General features: G+C 38.3%; 1 protein-coding gene across 4 annotated transcripts in view; it reads right to left on the bottom strand.

The window, feature by feature from the left end:
- Positions 1-3,032: 3,032 nt before the first annotated feature.
- Positions 3,033-16,142, bottom strand: part of smarcad1a (SWI/SNF-related, matrix-associated actin-dependent regulator of chromatin, subfamily a, containing DEAD/H box 1 a) — a 275,401-nt gene continuing 262,291 nt past the window's right edge. For all 4 annotated transcript variants that reach the window (XM_051927736.1, XM_051927737.1, XM_051927735.1 and 1 more), the window contains 3 exons: positions 11,115-11,297; positions 4,195-4,304; positions 3,033-3,359 (listed from right to left, as the gene is read on the bottom strand). In XM_051927736.1, coding sequence (XP_051783696.1) covers positions 3,298-3,359; positions 4,195-4,304; positions 11,115-11,297 — 355 coding nt within the window. In that variant the 3' untranslated portion in view covers positions 3,033-3,297. The remainder of the gene's footprint in view (positions 3,360-4,194; positions 4,305-11,114; positions 11,298-16,142) is intronic.

Raw genomic sequence — 16,142 nt, forward strand, 5'->3', positions numbered from 1 at the left:
AGACCCCTAATGCAACTTACCACACTGCACATATACTGAGCTGTACTGACACAGAAGATAAAATGCAAGAAAGGATGCTGTGTGAAGCAGAGTGAAAGACGCAGGAGAACAACCTGGCAGTAGACAAGTGGCACATCCAGATACAGAGAAGAGAAACAGAATGAAGTATGGTTATTAACGGTTTATAAATACTGTATGACTTCTGTGAAAAAGACTAACAAACAGAAAAGCAGTATATACAGCTAATCAGCAGCTCTAGGCAGGATATACTACACAAAAGTAGTAAGTCGTCAGCTTGGAATTAAAAGCTTAAACTGAAGAGACATCTCTTGCGTTAGCAGGCAGACCATTGCACAGCTTCAGAACCCTGTAACTAAAAGCTTGATATCCCACTGTTATTTTATTAATCCTTGGAATCTTAAGTAGGCTGGCATCTTGAGATCTCAAAATGTGCTCTGGTTTGTAAGCAATGGTAAGTTCAGATAAGAAAGCTGGCACTTGGCTACTATATGTTGAAAGGAGGATTTAAAAAAATCAGTCCTAAGCTTAACTGGGAGGAGAGTAAGGATTTGAGAACTACTGATATACTTTAGTATTTTTTGATTCATGTAATAATTCTTGCAGCAGTATAAAGAATGATTAGAACAGCACAATGAATAGCACACTGCAGTAGTTAATCCTACCAGAAATAAATGCATGAATTACAGTAATTTCTCAGTATCCTACATATTTAGAAAATGTCATAATCTTTCAACATTGAGAGTGAAAAACATTTTGGATAGTTTTGTGTATTTAAAATGACATGCTAGTGTCAAAGATACTAGAATGTCATACTAGCACACCTGCTGCATGCTGGGCTGTGTCTTTACTCCACCCACGACTTCACTCAACATATATAGAAATGACTGTACTTCTGATGATTCATCTGTCAAACTTCTGAAATCTGTGGCTGACACCACACTAGTATGCTTCATTTCAAACAATTATGAGTCCATATACAGACAAGAGACTGAACATCTGAGTGTGGTGGAGCAATAATAATTTAAAAGAAGACACTCAAAAAACACAGGTTATCATAGAATTCAGGTAATAGACATCTGCTCAGTTATCACTTCTTCTAAATGGCTTAGCTATCAGGAAAGCAGAGTTTTATGTTTCTGGGCACTGTGCTGTTGTCACAACTCCTTAACTGAGATGAAAACATTCCATGTACTGTATTATCAAGAAAGGCCATCAGTGGATATTCTTCCTCTACTTCTGAAGCAACACTGGTCCAGTTCTAGTTCTACACAGCCATCATTGACCTCATCTTGTAATTGTTTGGTTTGGTGCTGCCTCTGCCCAGGCTAAGGTCAATCTGTGGCATATCATTAGAGCTTGTGAAAAACCGTAGGCTGTAGAAAAACACCTTTTCAAACCATGTATGAGTCCAGGGTAAGGAATGTGCCGCAAAGACCATTGCTAATGCAACCCATCCAGGGCACTACGTACACCTAAGAATTCACTCTGACAAATTACTTTAAGGGTGCTAAAAACTAATACAACACGTCACATTTTTTTCTTGTGCAATTATACTGATTAACTTTTTGTTTTTACTCAGTATCTGTGTGCACCTGCATATCTTGGAAAGTTGGAAATATGCTTATTTGCAAAACCTGCTTAGCAGTTTTGCTCCAATTTAATATTTGATTTTTTAACTGATATTTAGTGCTTCACCTACAAACATGAACAGACGTGCCTATTGTTTATATAGGTGAATTGAAAGCATCATGTTTGCCACTGATCACAACTGCAAAGTTGTTTGTAAAAGTAGCTACAAATGTGACCTGACTGCATCTAGACTCGTAAAACAAGGGTCAAATGTTTAGTTCAAAATATTAGTTGGTGCTACTTTGGGTTTTTTTGTGTCCAAGTGTCTAAACTGATACAGGTGCAACGTACTGAACTTCACACTGGCTCATTCACCTTGTGCTTGTCTTCTCTGATACACCACACAGATCTGCAATCTGTCATACTTTTAAACCACATAAAAAAGTGTTCTATTGACTCAACTGGAATGACAAAGGATGGGCAAACATTGGCAGGAAACTTTCACTTGAACTGGCGTGTAGCCTAGTTCATTGCACCAGTTCTTTGATGTTTTCAAACATAGTTTCATTCACATCATAATCTAAAAGGGACAACAACTTAATTTCTTCTGATAGATCTTCAATTTACTCTGTATTTTTCGCTGATGTGTTCAAGATACAGCAATGTGAGCAGCATGATAGAGTAACATTTGACTAAAGGGTGGAAATTCACATGAAACTTCAAGATATACAAGAACAGCACAACAGTTCTTAATTGTGCAGTAAGAAACATCTGGGTATGGTAATTGAACCTATGACGCTTGAACTGTGAAACTGTATGCAATAACACTTCAGAGTTAAAATGCAGTACTTATAAATCAAAAACTGTGAACAGAATTTAACTCAAGCTTTATGCATAATGATACATAATGATGACCTGCTGTAGACCCTATTAATTTCCAGTTTTTATGCACAGCTATGACATGCAATATGAATGCCCAATCATAGACAGCGATACATCATTAGAATAGGCTGAAATTCAGCCATGCTAATGAGCATTTTACTGCATGTTGCTTAATGTAGGTAAGATCTTTGATAAATGCAGAGTCACTCAGTTGTGATGCACTGCTGGCCTCTGCATATATGTGGACAAATCACATATTTTAATAATGAAAGAGAGCTGACAACATACAAACATATGACTTACTTGAAAGAAGACACCCTAGAATATGTAATTATACAATTATTGCTTTTGATTATGGGAGTGGATTTTTTTTTTATTTTTGTTACGTGTTTGACTCATACTGGATCCCACCTTACCAATCCAGTAGCTGCTCGATTTTGGGACCCTGGAAAACATGCAGCTACACTGAATTTATAAAAAATGTAAATTTGGAAATACTAAAATGTAACAGTCCAAGTAAATAGATAATTCAGGTGTAAACACATATCCTCTATCAGATCCTAGCTGCACAAAACACTTTATTCCAATGCATATTCAACTAGCATTACTAAAAGAAATTAACAATGCTAAGAAACAAACATCTAAATAGAAGTACATAGCAAAGGTTTGTAAACCAATAAACAAAATTAATCACAACAACATATTAGAGGGCACAACTGACACAATCTACAAGTATAATTAAAGAAAAATGTTTAACAGTCATACTGTACAAAAGAGATTCAAGTATAACTGATTGAGTCCACACTATAAAAAACAGAAACACATTTAAAGGCCCAGGCTTGCTTTTAGTAAAGTAGCCATATCCTCAGGAATTGATCCTTCCTCACCTGTAAAAATCAACAAGATACAATGGTGATATTAACTGCATTAGAAATCATCTAAAACGTTATTTAAGCTAGAAAATACTGTTATAAGACAGTAAGAAAGCAATATTTTCATTACACACATAAATTCTCAATCCTACTCAATCTAATTCAGAGACAAGTGCCTATACTTATAACAATGTTCAAGGCAGAATGCCATCACAGGACATGCACATACAGTACATGTGCGCATGCACATCCAAAGTTAATCACATATACTGGGGCTAATTTAGAGTTGCAAAGTGACTTTTAAACAATTGTTTGGTGTGATTTGCTTTTGTACTTTTAGTATAACATAATATTAAGACATGTATCTTTTGTAATGGCAAAGCCTATACTTTAGAAAACAAACTCTCACTAGTCAAAAAATACCTATGACCTAGTCCAAGGGTGACTACTGATACACAGAGTTGGTAGAAGGGCACTGATCCAAGAGAGGTACCAGTGAAGCACAGAAATGGCACAAATAGAGAAACATCATGTCTGTTAGTCCACAGGTTTCATTCAGAGAATATGCAGGTTTAGAAAAGAAATAATTGCTGGTATCTATTCAAGATTGTATTTGTCACACTCATTTTACTTTGCTCTTGTTATAGCCGCATCAGGAATCTCAAAGTTAGAGAATGTTGACCTATAATGCATGAATGAAAGTAAAAAACTTCCCTTCTGCTTGTTTAGAAAGGGAGGAGTATTTAATTGCAGTAGCAGCCAACCCTGACAGTAATTTTTGTTATTGTTGATTTTGACGATCCATTCATTTATCATATTTGAAATAGTATTTTAATTTAATAGTAGTTACCCTCTTCAGCTGCAGTCATGTCTTGTTCAAGTTTCAACTTTTTCTGACTGATTTTCAGCATACAGTTTTCAATGGTTCCTTTGCTTATCAACTTCATTACTTGAACAGTCCTAAAACATAATATACATGTTTTTTTAAAAATGGAAGATGTGAAATATGCATACTAACTCAGTATATGCCCAGAATAATTACACATACAGTAGTTAAGAATCTTGACTACTTAACACTAGAATTACCAGAGCCTATGAAAAAACTCGTAGATCTGGCCAACCTTAAATCCCATCGCACCTCTCCGTCAGCGTCTTTTGTCCTGTAAATGTGCCAATAAAGACAAGCAAGCAAGCAGCCTGCTATTCCATCTCCCCACTATCGCAGAATGTGCACAAAGTTCTCCCAGCTCATGCCTGGATTATCTGGGAGTGAAGTGCTGGAGTTTTAGAGTGGAAATAATAGATCGTTATTTGGAACACATGCATTTCATGTGTGTTCCGTTTCTACAATAATTTGTGTAAACACATTGTTAAAACAGAAATGTTTTCCATATTTTAGTAGTAAATGACAAAATGTTGGCATAATCTATATAATGTGTGAGGTCTGAAGTCCAAAGATCAAATAAACACTTTCAGAAAAGGTTCAAGGATAAGACAACAGCTTCTGTGGCGTAGCGGTAAGATTTGCTGACTTGTAATCAAGAGTCCCCGGTTCGATCCCGACTGCTTCCTATATTTGCCGTTTTCAGTAGTGATCTGCTCTTATTGTTAATATTATACAGCACACACATACATTTGGTTTGCTTCTGTAACAGACGGTGTACATTTATAGTACTTGTAAAAGTTACCTTTGTTTTTTTTTTTCACTTTTATTCTCTCAGTCACGATCACGATATATACTATCGCCCTAGGGATCTGACGCTGTTAATTTTTATTTGAAACTGGGAATAACTGTAGATGTGAGTGGTGTTTTGAGGCAATAAATGTAGGTAGGACAGCCCATGCATGTGTGTGAACTGTTAAGATTTGAATTTGATGATTGCATATAGCGCTGAACTGACCTCTCTGTACTATTCTTTCCTCTGCATGTCCTGGAGTACAAAAGAAACAACACCATACAGCAACGAAGAGACTGGCAAGATTGGGGGTAAAAAAAAAAACACGCGGTCACTGATTACAACCGGAAGATGTTATGCGAATGAACATGAATAATATGAATAATGTTGCATCTGTGCCACAATGTTTTCCGAAATGTACTATACAGGAAATAAAATGAATAATTCCAAATATCATATATACCTATGTCTCTGTTTTGTTTTGTTTTTTTTGGACATCATAGACCATAAGGTGCATACTAATTCAGCGTAAGCAGGAAACACTCAATAAAACTGAATAAAAAAAAAAAATCAAGTGACAGTGAGATACGAATAAGGCAGATTCACCAGCGTTTGTGTGTCAGCTTTTATCCCTCCAGATCAGTTCCATTGCCTCAAAACACTACTCACATCTACAGTTATTCCCAGTTTCAAATAAGAACTAACAGCGTCAGATCCCTAGGGCGGTAGTATGTATCGTTATCGTGATCATGACTGAGGGAATAAAAGTAAAAAAAAACTTTTACAAGTACTATAAATGTACACTGTCTGTTACAGATGCAAACCAAATGTATGTGTGTACTGTATAATATTAACAATAAGAGCAGCTCACTACTGAAAACGGCAAATATAGGAGTCAGTCGGTATCGAAACGGGGACTCTTCATTACAAGTCAGCAAATCTTACCGCTACGCCACGGAAACTGTTGTCTTATCCTTGAACCTTCTGTGAAAGTGTTTATTTGAACTTTGGACTTCAGGCCTCACACATTATATAGATTATGCCAACATTTTGTCATTTACTACTAAAATATGAAAAACATTTCTGTTTTAACAATATGTTTACACAAATTATTGTAGAAACGGAACACACATGAAATGCATGTGTTCCAAATAATGATCTATTATTTCCATTCTAAAATTCCAGCACTTCACTCCCAGATAATCAAGGCATGAGCTGGGAGAATTTGTGCACGTTCTGCGGTGGTGGGGGGGATGGAATAGCAGGCTGCTTGCTGCTTGTCTTTATCGGCACATTTACAGGACAAAAGACGCTGACGGCGAGATGCGATGGGATTTAACGTGGGCTAGATCTATGAGTTTTTTCGTAGGCTCTGGTAATTCTAGTGTTAAGGATTAACTTAGCTGGCTATTAAAACCAAATGTCTCTGGCTAGGGGAAAATAAAAATTTTCAACACTACAATCAAATATAGATGACTCAGGCGCCGCAGAGAGTGGCAGCCTTTTCAGCAGCTCCATGTACGACTTTATTTTTCTACTTTTCTTTTTCTTTTTTTTTATTGATCACTCCTATCACTTTATTTTATGTGGATTCGTTCCCTGGACACACTTACTTTTACAACATGAGCATGGATTGTTGCATGCCGAGACTCGTTTATTCAAGTACTCAACTTCGAGCGCTATGAACAAATGCCAGTGCCGGTGTGGTTCCCTATTTACCCGACGAGGTAAGAAGGCGGTATCGTGGCAGCAGAGCCAGCACTAAGCTAAAAATGAAACGGCTTGCGAGAAAGTGGCATTTTAAGCCTTCGGTGCCTTCTGTGATTCTAGGAAATGTGAACTCAATCTCAAATAAGATCGATGAACTGGCTGCGCTGGTGAAAAATGTCAAACCTACAGAGAATGCAGTTTGTTGTGCTTTTGCGAAACGTGGCTAACTACCACCATCCCAGATGCTAACGTGGAGCTACCCGGGTTTAGCACAGTTAGAGCTGACAGAGATGCAAGTCCCTGCAGGAAGCACAAAGGAGGAGGACTCGCTCTCTATGTTAATACACGGTGGTGTAACTCTGGACATGTTAACGTCAAAGTCTCCACTTGCTGCAGGGACATCAAACTGTTGGCCGTAAGTTTGCGTCCCTATTACTTGCCCAGAGAGTTTGGACACGTCATTGTTGTTATCGTTTACATCCCTCCTCGGGCGGACATGGAGACAGCGAATGACATCATCCATTCTGCTCTTGCTAAGTTACAAACACAGCACCCTGAGGCGCTTGTGCTAATCGCTGGAGACTTTAACCATGTGACGCTGGACAAAACATTACCTGCCTTCTCCCAGTATGTGGACTGTAACACCCGGGGAAATAAGACTATTGATTTACTGTATGCAAACGTGAAAGACGCATACAGCGCCACTCCGCTGCCTGCACCTTGGAAAGCAGATCATAACCTGGTTCAGCTTCAGCCTCACTACAAACCAACAGTGAGGGTCCTATCTACAACCACACGCTCATTCAGGAAGTGGTCCCCTGAGGCAGAAGGCTCTGAGAGAATGCTTTGGAACTACAGACTGGGATATCCTGCAGGGATCACATAGTGAGAACATTCAGGAGGTTGTTGACTGCACTACTGACTACATCAACTTCTGTATGGACATTGTAGTTCCAGTAAGAACTGTACGCTGCTATGCTAACAACAAGCCACGGATTACAAGTGACATCAAGGGCCTTTTGAACCAGAAGAAAAGGGCTTTTAAAGGCGGTGATCAGCATGAGCTCAAGTGCGTGCAGAAGGAACTCCGAGTCCAGCTCAGGGCGGCGAAAGAGCAGTACAGGAGAAAGCTGGAGCAGAAGTTGCAGAATAACAGCATTAAAGAAGTGTGGGATGGGATGAAGATCATCACTGGCTGCAGCTCGAAGCGGGGTGCCACCATCGAGAGAGACGTGAAGAGAGCAAACCAAATGAACAACTTCTTTAACAGGTTTGACCACCCTAACCCACTCTCACTCTCACCTCGGAGTACTGCACCCTCCACAAATCCTTCTGCTGATACCAGCATAGGAGAGACATCCCCACCCATAATTACAACAGCGCAGGTGAGCAGAGAGCTGAGGAGACTTCGTGCCAGCAAAGCAGCGGGTCCAGATGGAATATTGCCACGACTGCTGAAGGTCTGTGCATCGAAGCTGGGGGGTCCTCTACAGTGCATCTTCAACCTGAGCCTGGAACAGGGAGAGTCCCGAGGCTTTGGAAAACATCTTGCATCACCCCCAGTCCCTAAGGTATCACGTCCAAGTGAGCTGAATGACTTCCGGGCCTGTTGCTCTGACATCACATGTGATGAAGACCATGGAGAGGCTGCTGCTTCACCACCTGAGGCCACAGGTTCACGCCCTCGACCCTCTGCAGTTTGCATATCAGGCGAAGGTGGGAGCGGAGGATGCCATCATCTATATGCTACACCGATCCCTCTCCCACTTGGACAGAGGCAGTGGCGCTGTAAGAATTATGTTTCTAGACTTCTCCAGCTCCTTCAACACAATCCAACCTCTGCTCCTTAGGGACAAGCTGACAGAGATGGGAGTAGATTCATACCTGGTGGCATGGATCGTGGACTATCTTAAAGACAGACCTCAGAATGTGCATCTTGGGAACTGCACGTCTACATTGTGGTCAGCAACACAGGAGCGCCACAGGGGACTGTACTTTCTCCGGTCCTGTTCAGCCTATATACATCGGACTTCCAGTACTACTCGGAGTCCTGCCACGTGCAAATGTTTGCTGACGACACTGCTATCGTGGGCTGCATCAGAAGTGGGCAGGAGGAGTATAGGAACCTAATCAAGGACTTTGTTAAATGGTGCAACTCAAACCACCTACACCTGAACACCAGCAAAACCAAGGAGCTGGTGGTGGATTTTAGGAGGCCCAGACCCCTCATGGACCCCGTGATCATCAGAGGTGACTGTGTGCAGATGGTGCAGACCTATAAATACCTGGGAGTGCAGCTGGATGATAAATTAGACTGGACTGCCAATACTGATGCTCTGTGTAAGAAAGGACAGAGCCGGTTATACTTCCTTAGAAGACTGGCGTCATTCAACATCTGCAACAAGATGCTGCAGATGTTCTATCAGACAGTTGTGGCGAGCGCCCTGTTCTACGCGGTGGTGTGCTGGGGAGGCAGCATTAAGAAGAAAGACGCCCCACACCTGGACAAACTGGTGAGGAAGGCAGGCTCTATTGTTGGCATGGAGCTAGACAGTTTAACATCTGTGGCCGAGCGATGGGCGCTCAGTAGGCTCCTATCAATTATGGAGAATCCACTGCATCCACTAAACAGTGTCATCTCCAGACAGAAGAGCAGCTTCAGCGACAGACTGCTGTCACTGTCCTGCTCCACTGACAGACTGAAAAGAGCGTTCCTCCCCCAAACTATGCAACTCTTCAATTCCACCTGGAGAGGTAAACGTTAGCATTATACAAAGTTACTGTCTGTTTTTTACCTGCATTATTATCAATCTTTAATTTAATATTGTTTTTTGTATCAGTATGCTGCTGCTGGAGCATGTGAATTTCCCCTTGGGATTAATAAAGTATCTATCTATCTATCACTAGAAAGATAGTGGCAACTTTTAATTTGGAAAATCTGAATATTGATATAAATGAGCATGAAAAAATTATGATACTTTTGGTAATAATCCATCTTCAAATCCCTAATTACTGCACTTCCAAAGTAAAGTGTTTAAATAAAAAGGCTGTTCTGAAAAAGAGATGTTTGCTTATTTTACAGGAAACAAGATAATTTCAAGATGAACTCCATGAAGCAATGCTTTATTCATTTAATTAAGCCTGCAGTGAATAAAAATTTCTTTTTAACACTAGAGTCCCTGAAACCTATGAAAAAACTTGTAAACTCCTTAAATTCCTTTGCACATCTCCACCAGCATCCTTTGTGTTGTAAATATGTCTATCAACACAAGCAGCCTGCTATCCCATCACCCCACCAACGCAGAAAGGGCAGAAAGTTCTCTTAGCTCAAGTCTGTTTAACTGCGTGTAAGTTGCCGGGAGTTGTATAGGATAAATAATATCTCGTTGTTTGGAATACATGCATTTCATGTGCGCTTGTGTTGATCGGCACATTTACAACACAAAAGACGCTGATGGTGAGGTGCGAACGAATTTAAGGTATGCCGGGATTACGAGTTTTTTGTAGGCTTTGGTAATTCTAGTGTTAAGAAACATTGGTATAAATCAAGCCTCACATTATGCCTTGAGTTTTGTATGCATCAGTGTAATCCACTGGCACCCTGACACTTAGTATGTTCAAAACAATAGTGTATAAACACATTTCAAATTACATAAAATTAACCCAATTTCTAAATACTGAAACACTGAAGTAAGAATAGGATATCAACGCATCAATAGGTGCCATCACCAGGGTAGAATGTAAAGGCATTGTGTCATCTAAACTTGAAGTGAACTGAAGTAGTTCATTAACTTGCTATGAATTTCTGAAGGGGGCACATTATAACTGAGTTGTCTACTGTGTTTGATTGCTCAATTTTGCATGGTGCTCTTGTTCTTATTCAGGCATTTTTTACATCAAATTACTGCAAAAATGGAATCAGTGTGAAAACTCATTTAAAAACCTTCCAATTATTTTCATGCATGCACTTAAGGTGTCAGTTCCAGTGACTGAGGAGTGGTGAGACTTTTAATAACTGTAGTCCTTAAGTGTGAAATGTCTTCTCTCTAAATCTCATTGCGAGATGTTCCGAGATATAATCCTGACATTGCTTTCAGGTAATAAAAAGATCCTTGCCTTGCTATCAAAGCAAGCACATTCACACAATATGTACCCCCCTTTCAATAATTTAGTTTAAATGCAAAGCAAACTGCAACGTTCTGACCTAACACCTAATTACAATAAAGAAAATATGATTAAAAATGTACATATCTTTTTCATGTTTGTGCTTTTTGTGAATGTGAATTAATTTAAAATGTGTACGTATGCCTTTTATTGTTGTAAAATGACCTACCTTACCCAATACCATTCAATAATACTTTTCTAGGTGAAATACTGTACTTACTTTGTTTGTCCAACTCTATGGCACCGGTCTTCAGCTTGTTTGTCGTTATAAGGATTAGAATCAATATCATGAAGAATAACAACATTTGCAGAAGTGAGATTTATTCCAAGCCCTCCAGCTTTCGTAGATAACAGGAAAATGAAAATGTCCATGTCTGTATTATATTCATCAATAAGATGAATTCTTCAAAAAAAGAAGTAGAATTAAAAAAAAAAAAAGTAGTACTGTATTTAGGTATTTTATATTCATTCAATGTTTTCATATAAAGCAAAACATTGCAATGGAAACACTTCAAAATATACTTTTATTTAAGGCTTCACACTGCTGAAAATAACATGAGGTGATGCAATATACATCCATTCACTTTCATAACCTACTCATTTACAGCAGGGCTGTGAGGCAGCTGGAACCTACAACACCTGAAAATCAATGCAATCTATCAGAAAGTGAATACACAGACTCACACATTCAATGCAATACCATTTAATCTAATCTGCATGTCTTAGGACTGTGGGAGGAAATGATAGTGTTAACTATATGATAGGTAGATAATAATTATGGTAGTTTCATATTTTGAACTGAATGGAGGCAAGCCAAAAGGAGGGATTAAACAGACATTGTTATACAGACTGAAATACTGAACTAATGGACTGAAATGCTTAGGTGACATTCCTAGAATTGTTTATCTTGGTTAAAGTTTAATAATGGGACTTTGTTTTAGGATGCTTGTTTGATTTGATTTGTGTTTCATAATTGTTTGTTTTTCATCTTGACAAAGGGTTTCATCAATTGAATTGTGTATTTACATATAAAATAATTAATTTGTAAATAATTAATATGTCAGAGCACTTGGTTTTGAATTTTTCTTCAGCATACAGCCTCATATACTGAATGGGAAACTGAATATTATGAATGTAAACCCATTTATCAAATTATGGATTCAGGAATTTCTTTTAAATCGTTCACAGACAGTCAAGATACAGGACGCTTTTTCAAAAGCCCGCAGGGGTGTGTCTTATCATCATGGGAGGAAACCCACGGTGACATGAGGAGAATGTGCAAATGCTGCCTTATGCAGTATACAATTTACAATAAATGTTATTTAACTTAAAAATCAACTAGCCAGGTTAAACTACAAGAAGTACTAAGAAGAACCCCTACAAACCTAGCCACTAATCCTTAATATCCACTAAAAATCCACTAAAATAACAACAAAGGTAAAAGTGTATCGTTCATTTCAGTGTGAATCAATTTTTCCTGATGGAAGTTATGATATTAAGAAAACTGAGATGAACAGATAAGACTACCCTAAATCTGAGCTCCTTTTGCAGAATACCCAGTGTCTCCTTTGAGTAGACAGTGTCTATCTTGGGAGGTGTGCCAAAAAAAAAAAGTTCAGTCATTCAAAGTCTCTAATTTTCATATCTGGATTTATAAAATACTAAATTTAGTCTTCCTAAAGACTACATATACCACACACATTTACTTATACATATACTGTATATACACACACACACACACACACACACACACACATATATATATATATATATATATATACACATATATACACATACATAAATATATATATATATATATATATATATATACACACACACATATACACATATATATATATATATACACACACACATATATACACACACATATATATATATATATATATACACACACACACACATATATATCTATAATAATAAAAGGCAAAGCCCTCACTGACTGACTGACTGACTGACTCACTCACTCACTGACTGACTCATCACTAATTCTCCAACTTCCCGTGTAGGTGGAAGGCTGAAATTTGGCAGGCTCATTCCTTACAGCTTACTTACAAAAGTTAGGCAGGTTTCATTTCGAAATTCAAAGCGTAATGGTCATAACTGGAACATATTTTTTGTCCATACACTGTAATGGAGGAGGCGGAGTCACGTATCGCGTCATCACGCCTCCTACGTAATCACGTGAACTAAAAACAAGGAAGAGATTTACAGCACGAGTCACACGCGGGAACGAAGGTAAATGACGTTAATTTTTGACTGTCTTTTAATACTGTGTAAGCATACATATTAACACATGTGCAATTAAACGTGTGCATTTACGGGGTGATTTCTCAGGCTTAAAAGCTCAGCTTTTATCAAACGCGGGAACAAAGGTAACTGACGTTGTTCACTGTCTTTTAATACTTTGTAACCATACATATTAACACATGTGCAATTAAACGTGTGCATGTACGGGGTGATTTCTCAGGCTTAAAAGCTCGCCTTTTACTAAAAAGGTAAATGCAAAACTATTTTCAATCATTTAATTGAAACGCTCCCGTTAAGGATTGCAATAACATATTCGCGAGATAAAAGAACGAAGTAGGGGGAAATGGAGGAAGAGCCGCAAACAGCGAACAGCAAAAAATTAATTAAACAATTGAGAACGGAGCGACTTAAGCATACAAGCATGTTCATAAGGGAAACAAAGCACGGTGTAAAACGTAAGTTTAAATTAAGTTTATAGAAACGCTCCCGCTGCGGATTGCAATAACATATTCGCGAGATAAAACTTTAATGAGAAGACACGAGGTATAAACGAACCACACGTCGTGGCGCAATGTTAGGGGCAACAGTTTCAACCATTCTATGATCTGCTTCTTGCAACTGAAAGACGGCACATGGCGGATGTTAGCCGACTTGCTGACCGCAACGTTAGGGGCTTCAACTATGGCGCTGACGCCACATCTCAGTGCCAACACTTTGCAGACTGTACTTAAAAGACACGCCCTCCTCACTGGACAGTTAAAAACACCAATCAAACTAACGATGACATCAAGTATTACCCAATCAAAAGTAGGAAAGGAGGCATCTTCATAAAATGCGTGTGGGATGATTTGCATGAGACGCTGCTTTAAAAAAAAAATTATAAAAAAAATACGGGATAAATCCCGTCCAGTATTGATTCAAAACGGGACGCGCAATTTCATTCTCAAACGCGGCACCATTCCGTATTTTAAAGGACGGGTGGCAACCCTACAGTGCCAGGTAACCACCCATACAATCACATTGTGATTCAGACTAGGAATGCAATGAATGTAATTACCCCGATCTACATACAAGGCGAAAGTCTTGCAACATTCAAAGATGATGGTTTGGGATAAGTACACCATACAACATAAAAGAGCTTATGAAGCCTTGAACCGAAAAAAGGAAGATCTCAGAGATCGTAAAAAAAAAAATAGGAGGTAATGTCGTTTTACTCGCTGTAGATTTTAGTCAAACATTACCAGTTATTCCACGAGGGAGACCAGCAGATCAACTCAACGCGTGTTTAAAATCCATGCTTCTCCCACGCTCGGTTATATGTCGCGTGTTCTCGGGTAGGTGCACCAAAAAATGTATACATTTAAGCATGTAATGGGCAAACAAAAAATGAGGTATACCCGAAGGCACTGCAGTAGTACTTAATGTAACTTTACTTCTTAAATGTTAATGTTTTACTGTTTAATAATTTATACGCTTCTTATATGTTGTTCAAATTCTTTTATCAAAATACCACTGACAGCGCAATGCACGATAACATGGAGTGAATACACCATACGCATCCGCCCACGGCTGCCCTGCTGTGCGCAGATAGGAGTTGATTCTATAATAAAATAAAATAAAGATAAAAAGAGTAAAACTATCATCTCCCATAAAGCGGATAGAAGACGTGACGTACTATATGTGTACCACATTTCAAGTGTATAGGTGAAACGGTTTGCGAGCTACAGGTCATTTAAAATCCTGGACAGACACACAAATTGCCACGGTAGCAAATTACAGAAGAAGATTTTACTGTTTAATAATTTATATTTATATGAAATGTGCTTCTTATATATTACTTCATATTCTCATATGATAATGATGTTAATGTTTATATTGATTTCTGTGTTATTAAAACTGCATGTATGTGTGTATATGTATATATATATATATATATATACTAGCAAAATACCCGCGCTTCGCACCGGAGAAGTACTGTGTTAAAGAGGTTATGAAAAAAAAAGGAAACATTTTAAAAATAACGTAACATGATTGTCAATGAAAGCCCGTTTCAGTCAGTAAGTCTTATGTGTGTGTTTATGTGTGTGTGTATATATATGTAGATGTGTATATGTAGATATGTATATGTATATAAATGTTTATGTGTGTGTGTATATTATATATATAATATATATATATATATATAAAAAAGACAGCAACAGTTATAACAATGACAACACAATTACATTGACAATCATGTTACGTTATTTTTAAAATGTTTCCTTTTTTTTTCATAACCTCTTTAACACACTACTTCTCCGCTGCGAAGCGCGGGTATTTTGCTAGTATATATATCTATACTAATTAATAAAAGGCAACGCCCTCACTGACTCACTCACTCACTCATCACTAATTCTCCAACTTCCCGTGTAGGTGTAAGGCTGAAATTTGGCAGGCTCATTCCTTACAGCTTACTTACAAAAGTTAGGTAGGTTTCATTTAGAAATTCTACGCGTAATGGTCATAACTGGAACCTGTTTTTTGTCCATATACTCTAATGGAGGAGGCAGAGTCACGTATCGCGTCATCACGTATTACACCTCCTACGTAATCACGTGAAGTGAAAACAAGGAAGAGATTTACAGCACGAGTCAAACGCGGGAACAAAGGTAAATGACGTTAATTGTTGAGTGTCTTTTAATACTTTGTAATTGTTGAGTGTCTTTTAATACTGTGTAAGCATACATATTAACAGATGTGCAATTAAACATGTGCATTTACGGGGTGATTTCTCTGGCTTAAAGCTCGAAGTGATCACTCGAGTGAAGGCAGCTTCACAAAAAAACACATCCTTAACAAACTGTTATTGGTATATTTTACCTCAATTTTAAAAGGTTTTCTTTTCTTCTTAATAAAAATTTAAAAGCAGAACTTCGCCGGTGTGAACCGCGGGGATTTGAGCGACTGACGCATACAGACATACTCATGAGTGCAGGTACTT

Source organism: Erpetoichthys calabaricus, chromosome 5 (genome assembly GCF_900747795.2).
Source record: "Erpetoichthys calabaricus chromosome 5, fErpCal1.3, whole genome shotgun sequence".
Classification (NCBI taxonomy): domain Eukaryota; kingdom Metazoa; phylum Chordata; class Cladistia; order Polypteriformes; family Polypteridae; genus Erpetoichthys; species Erpetoichthys calabaricus.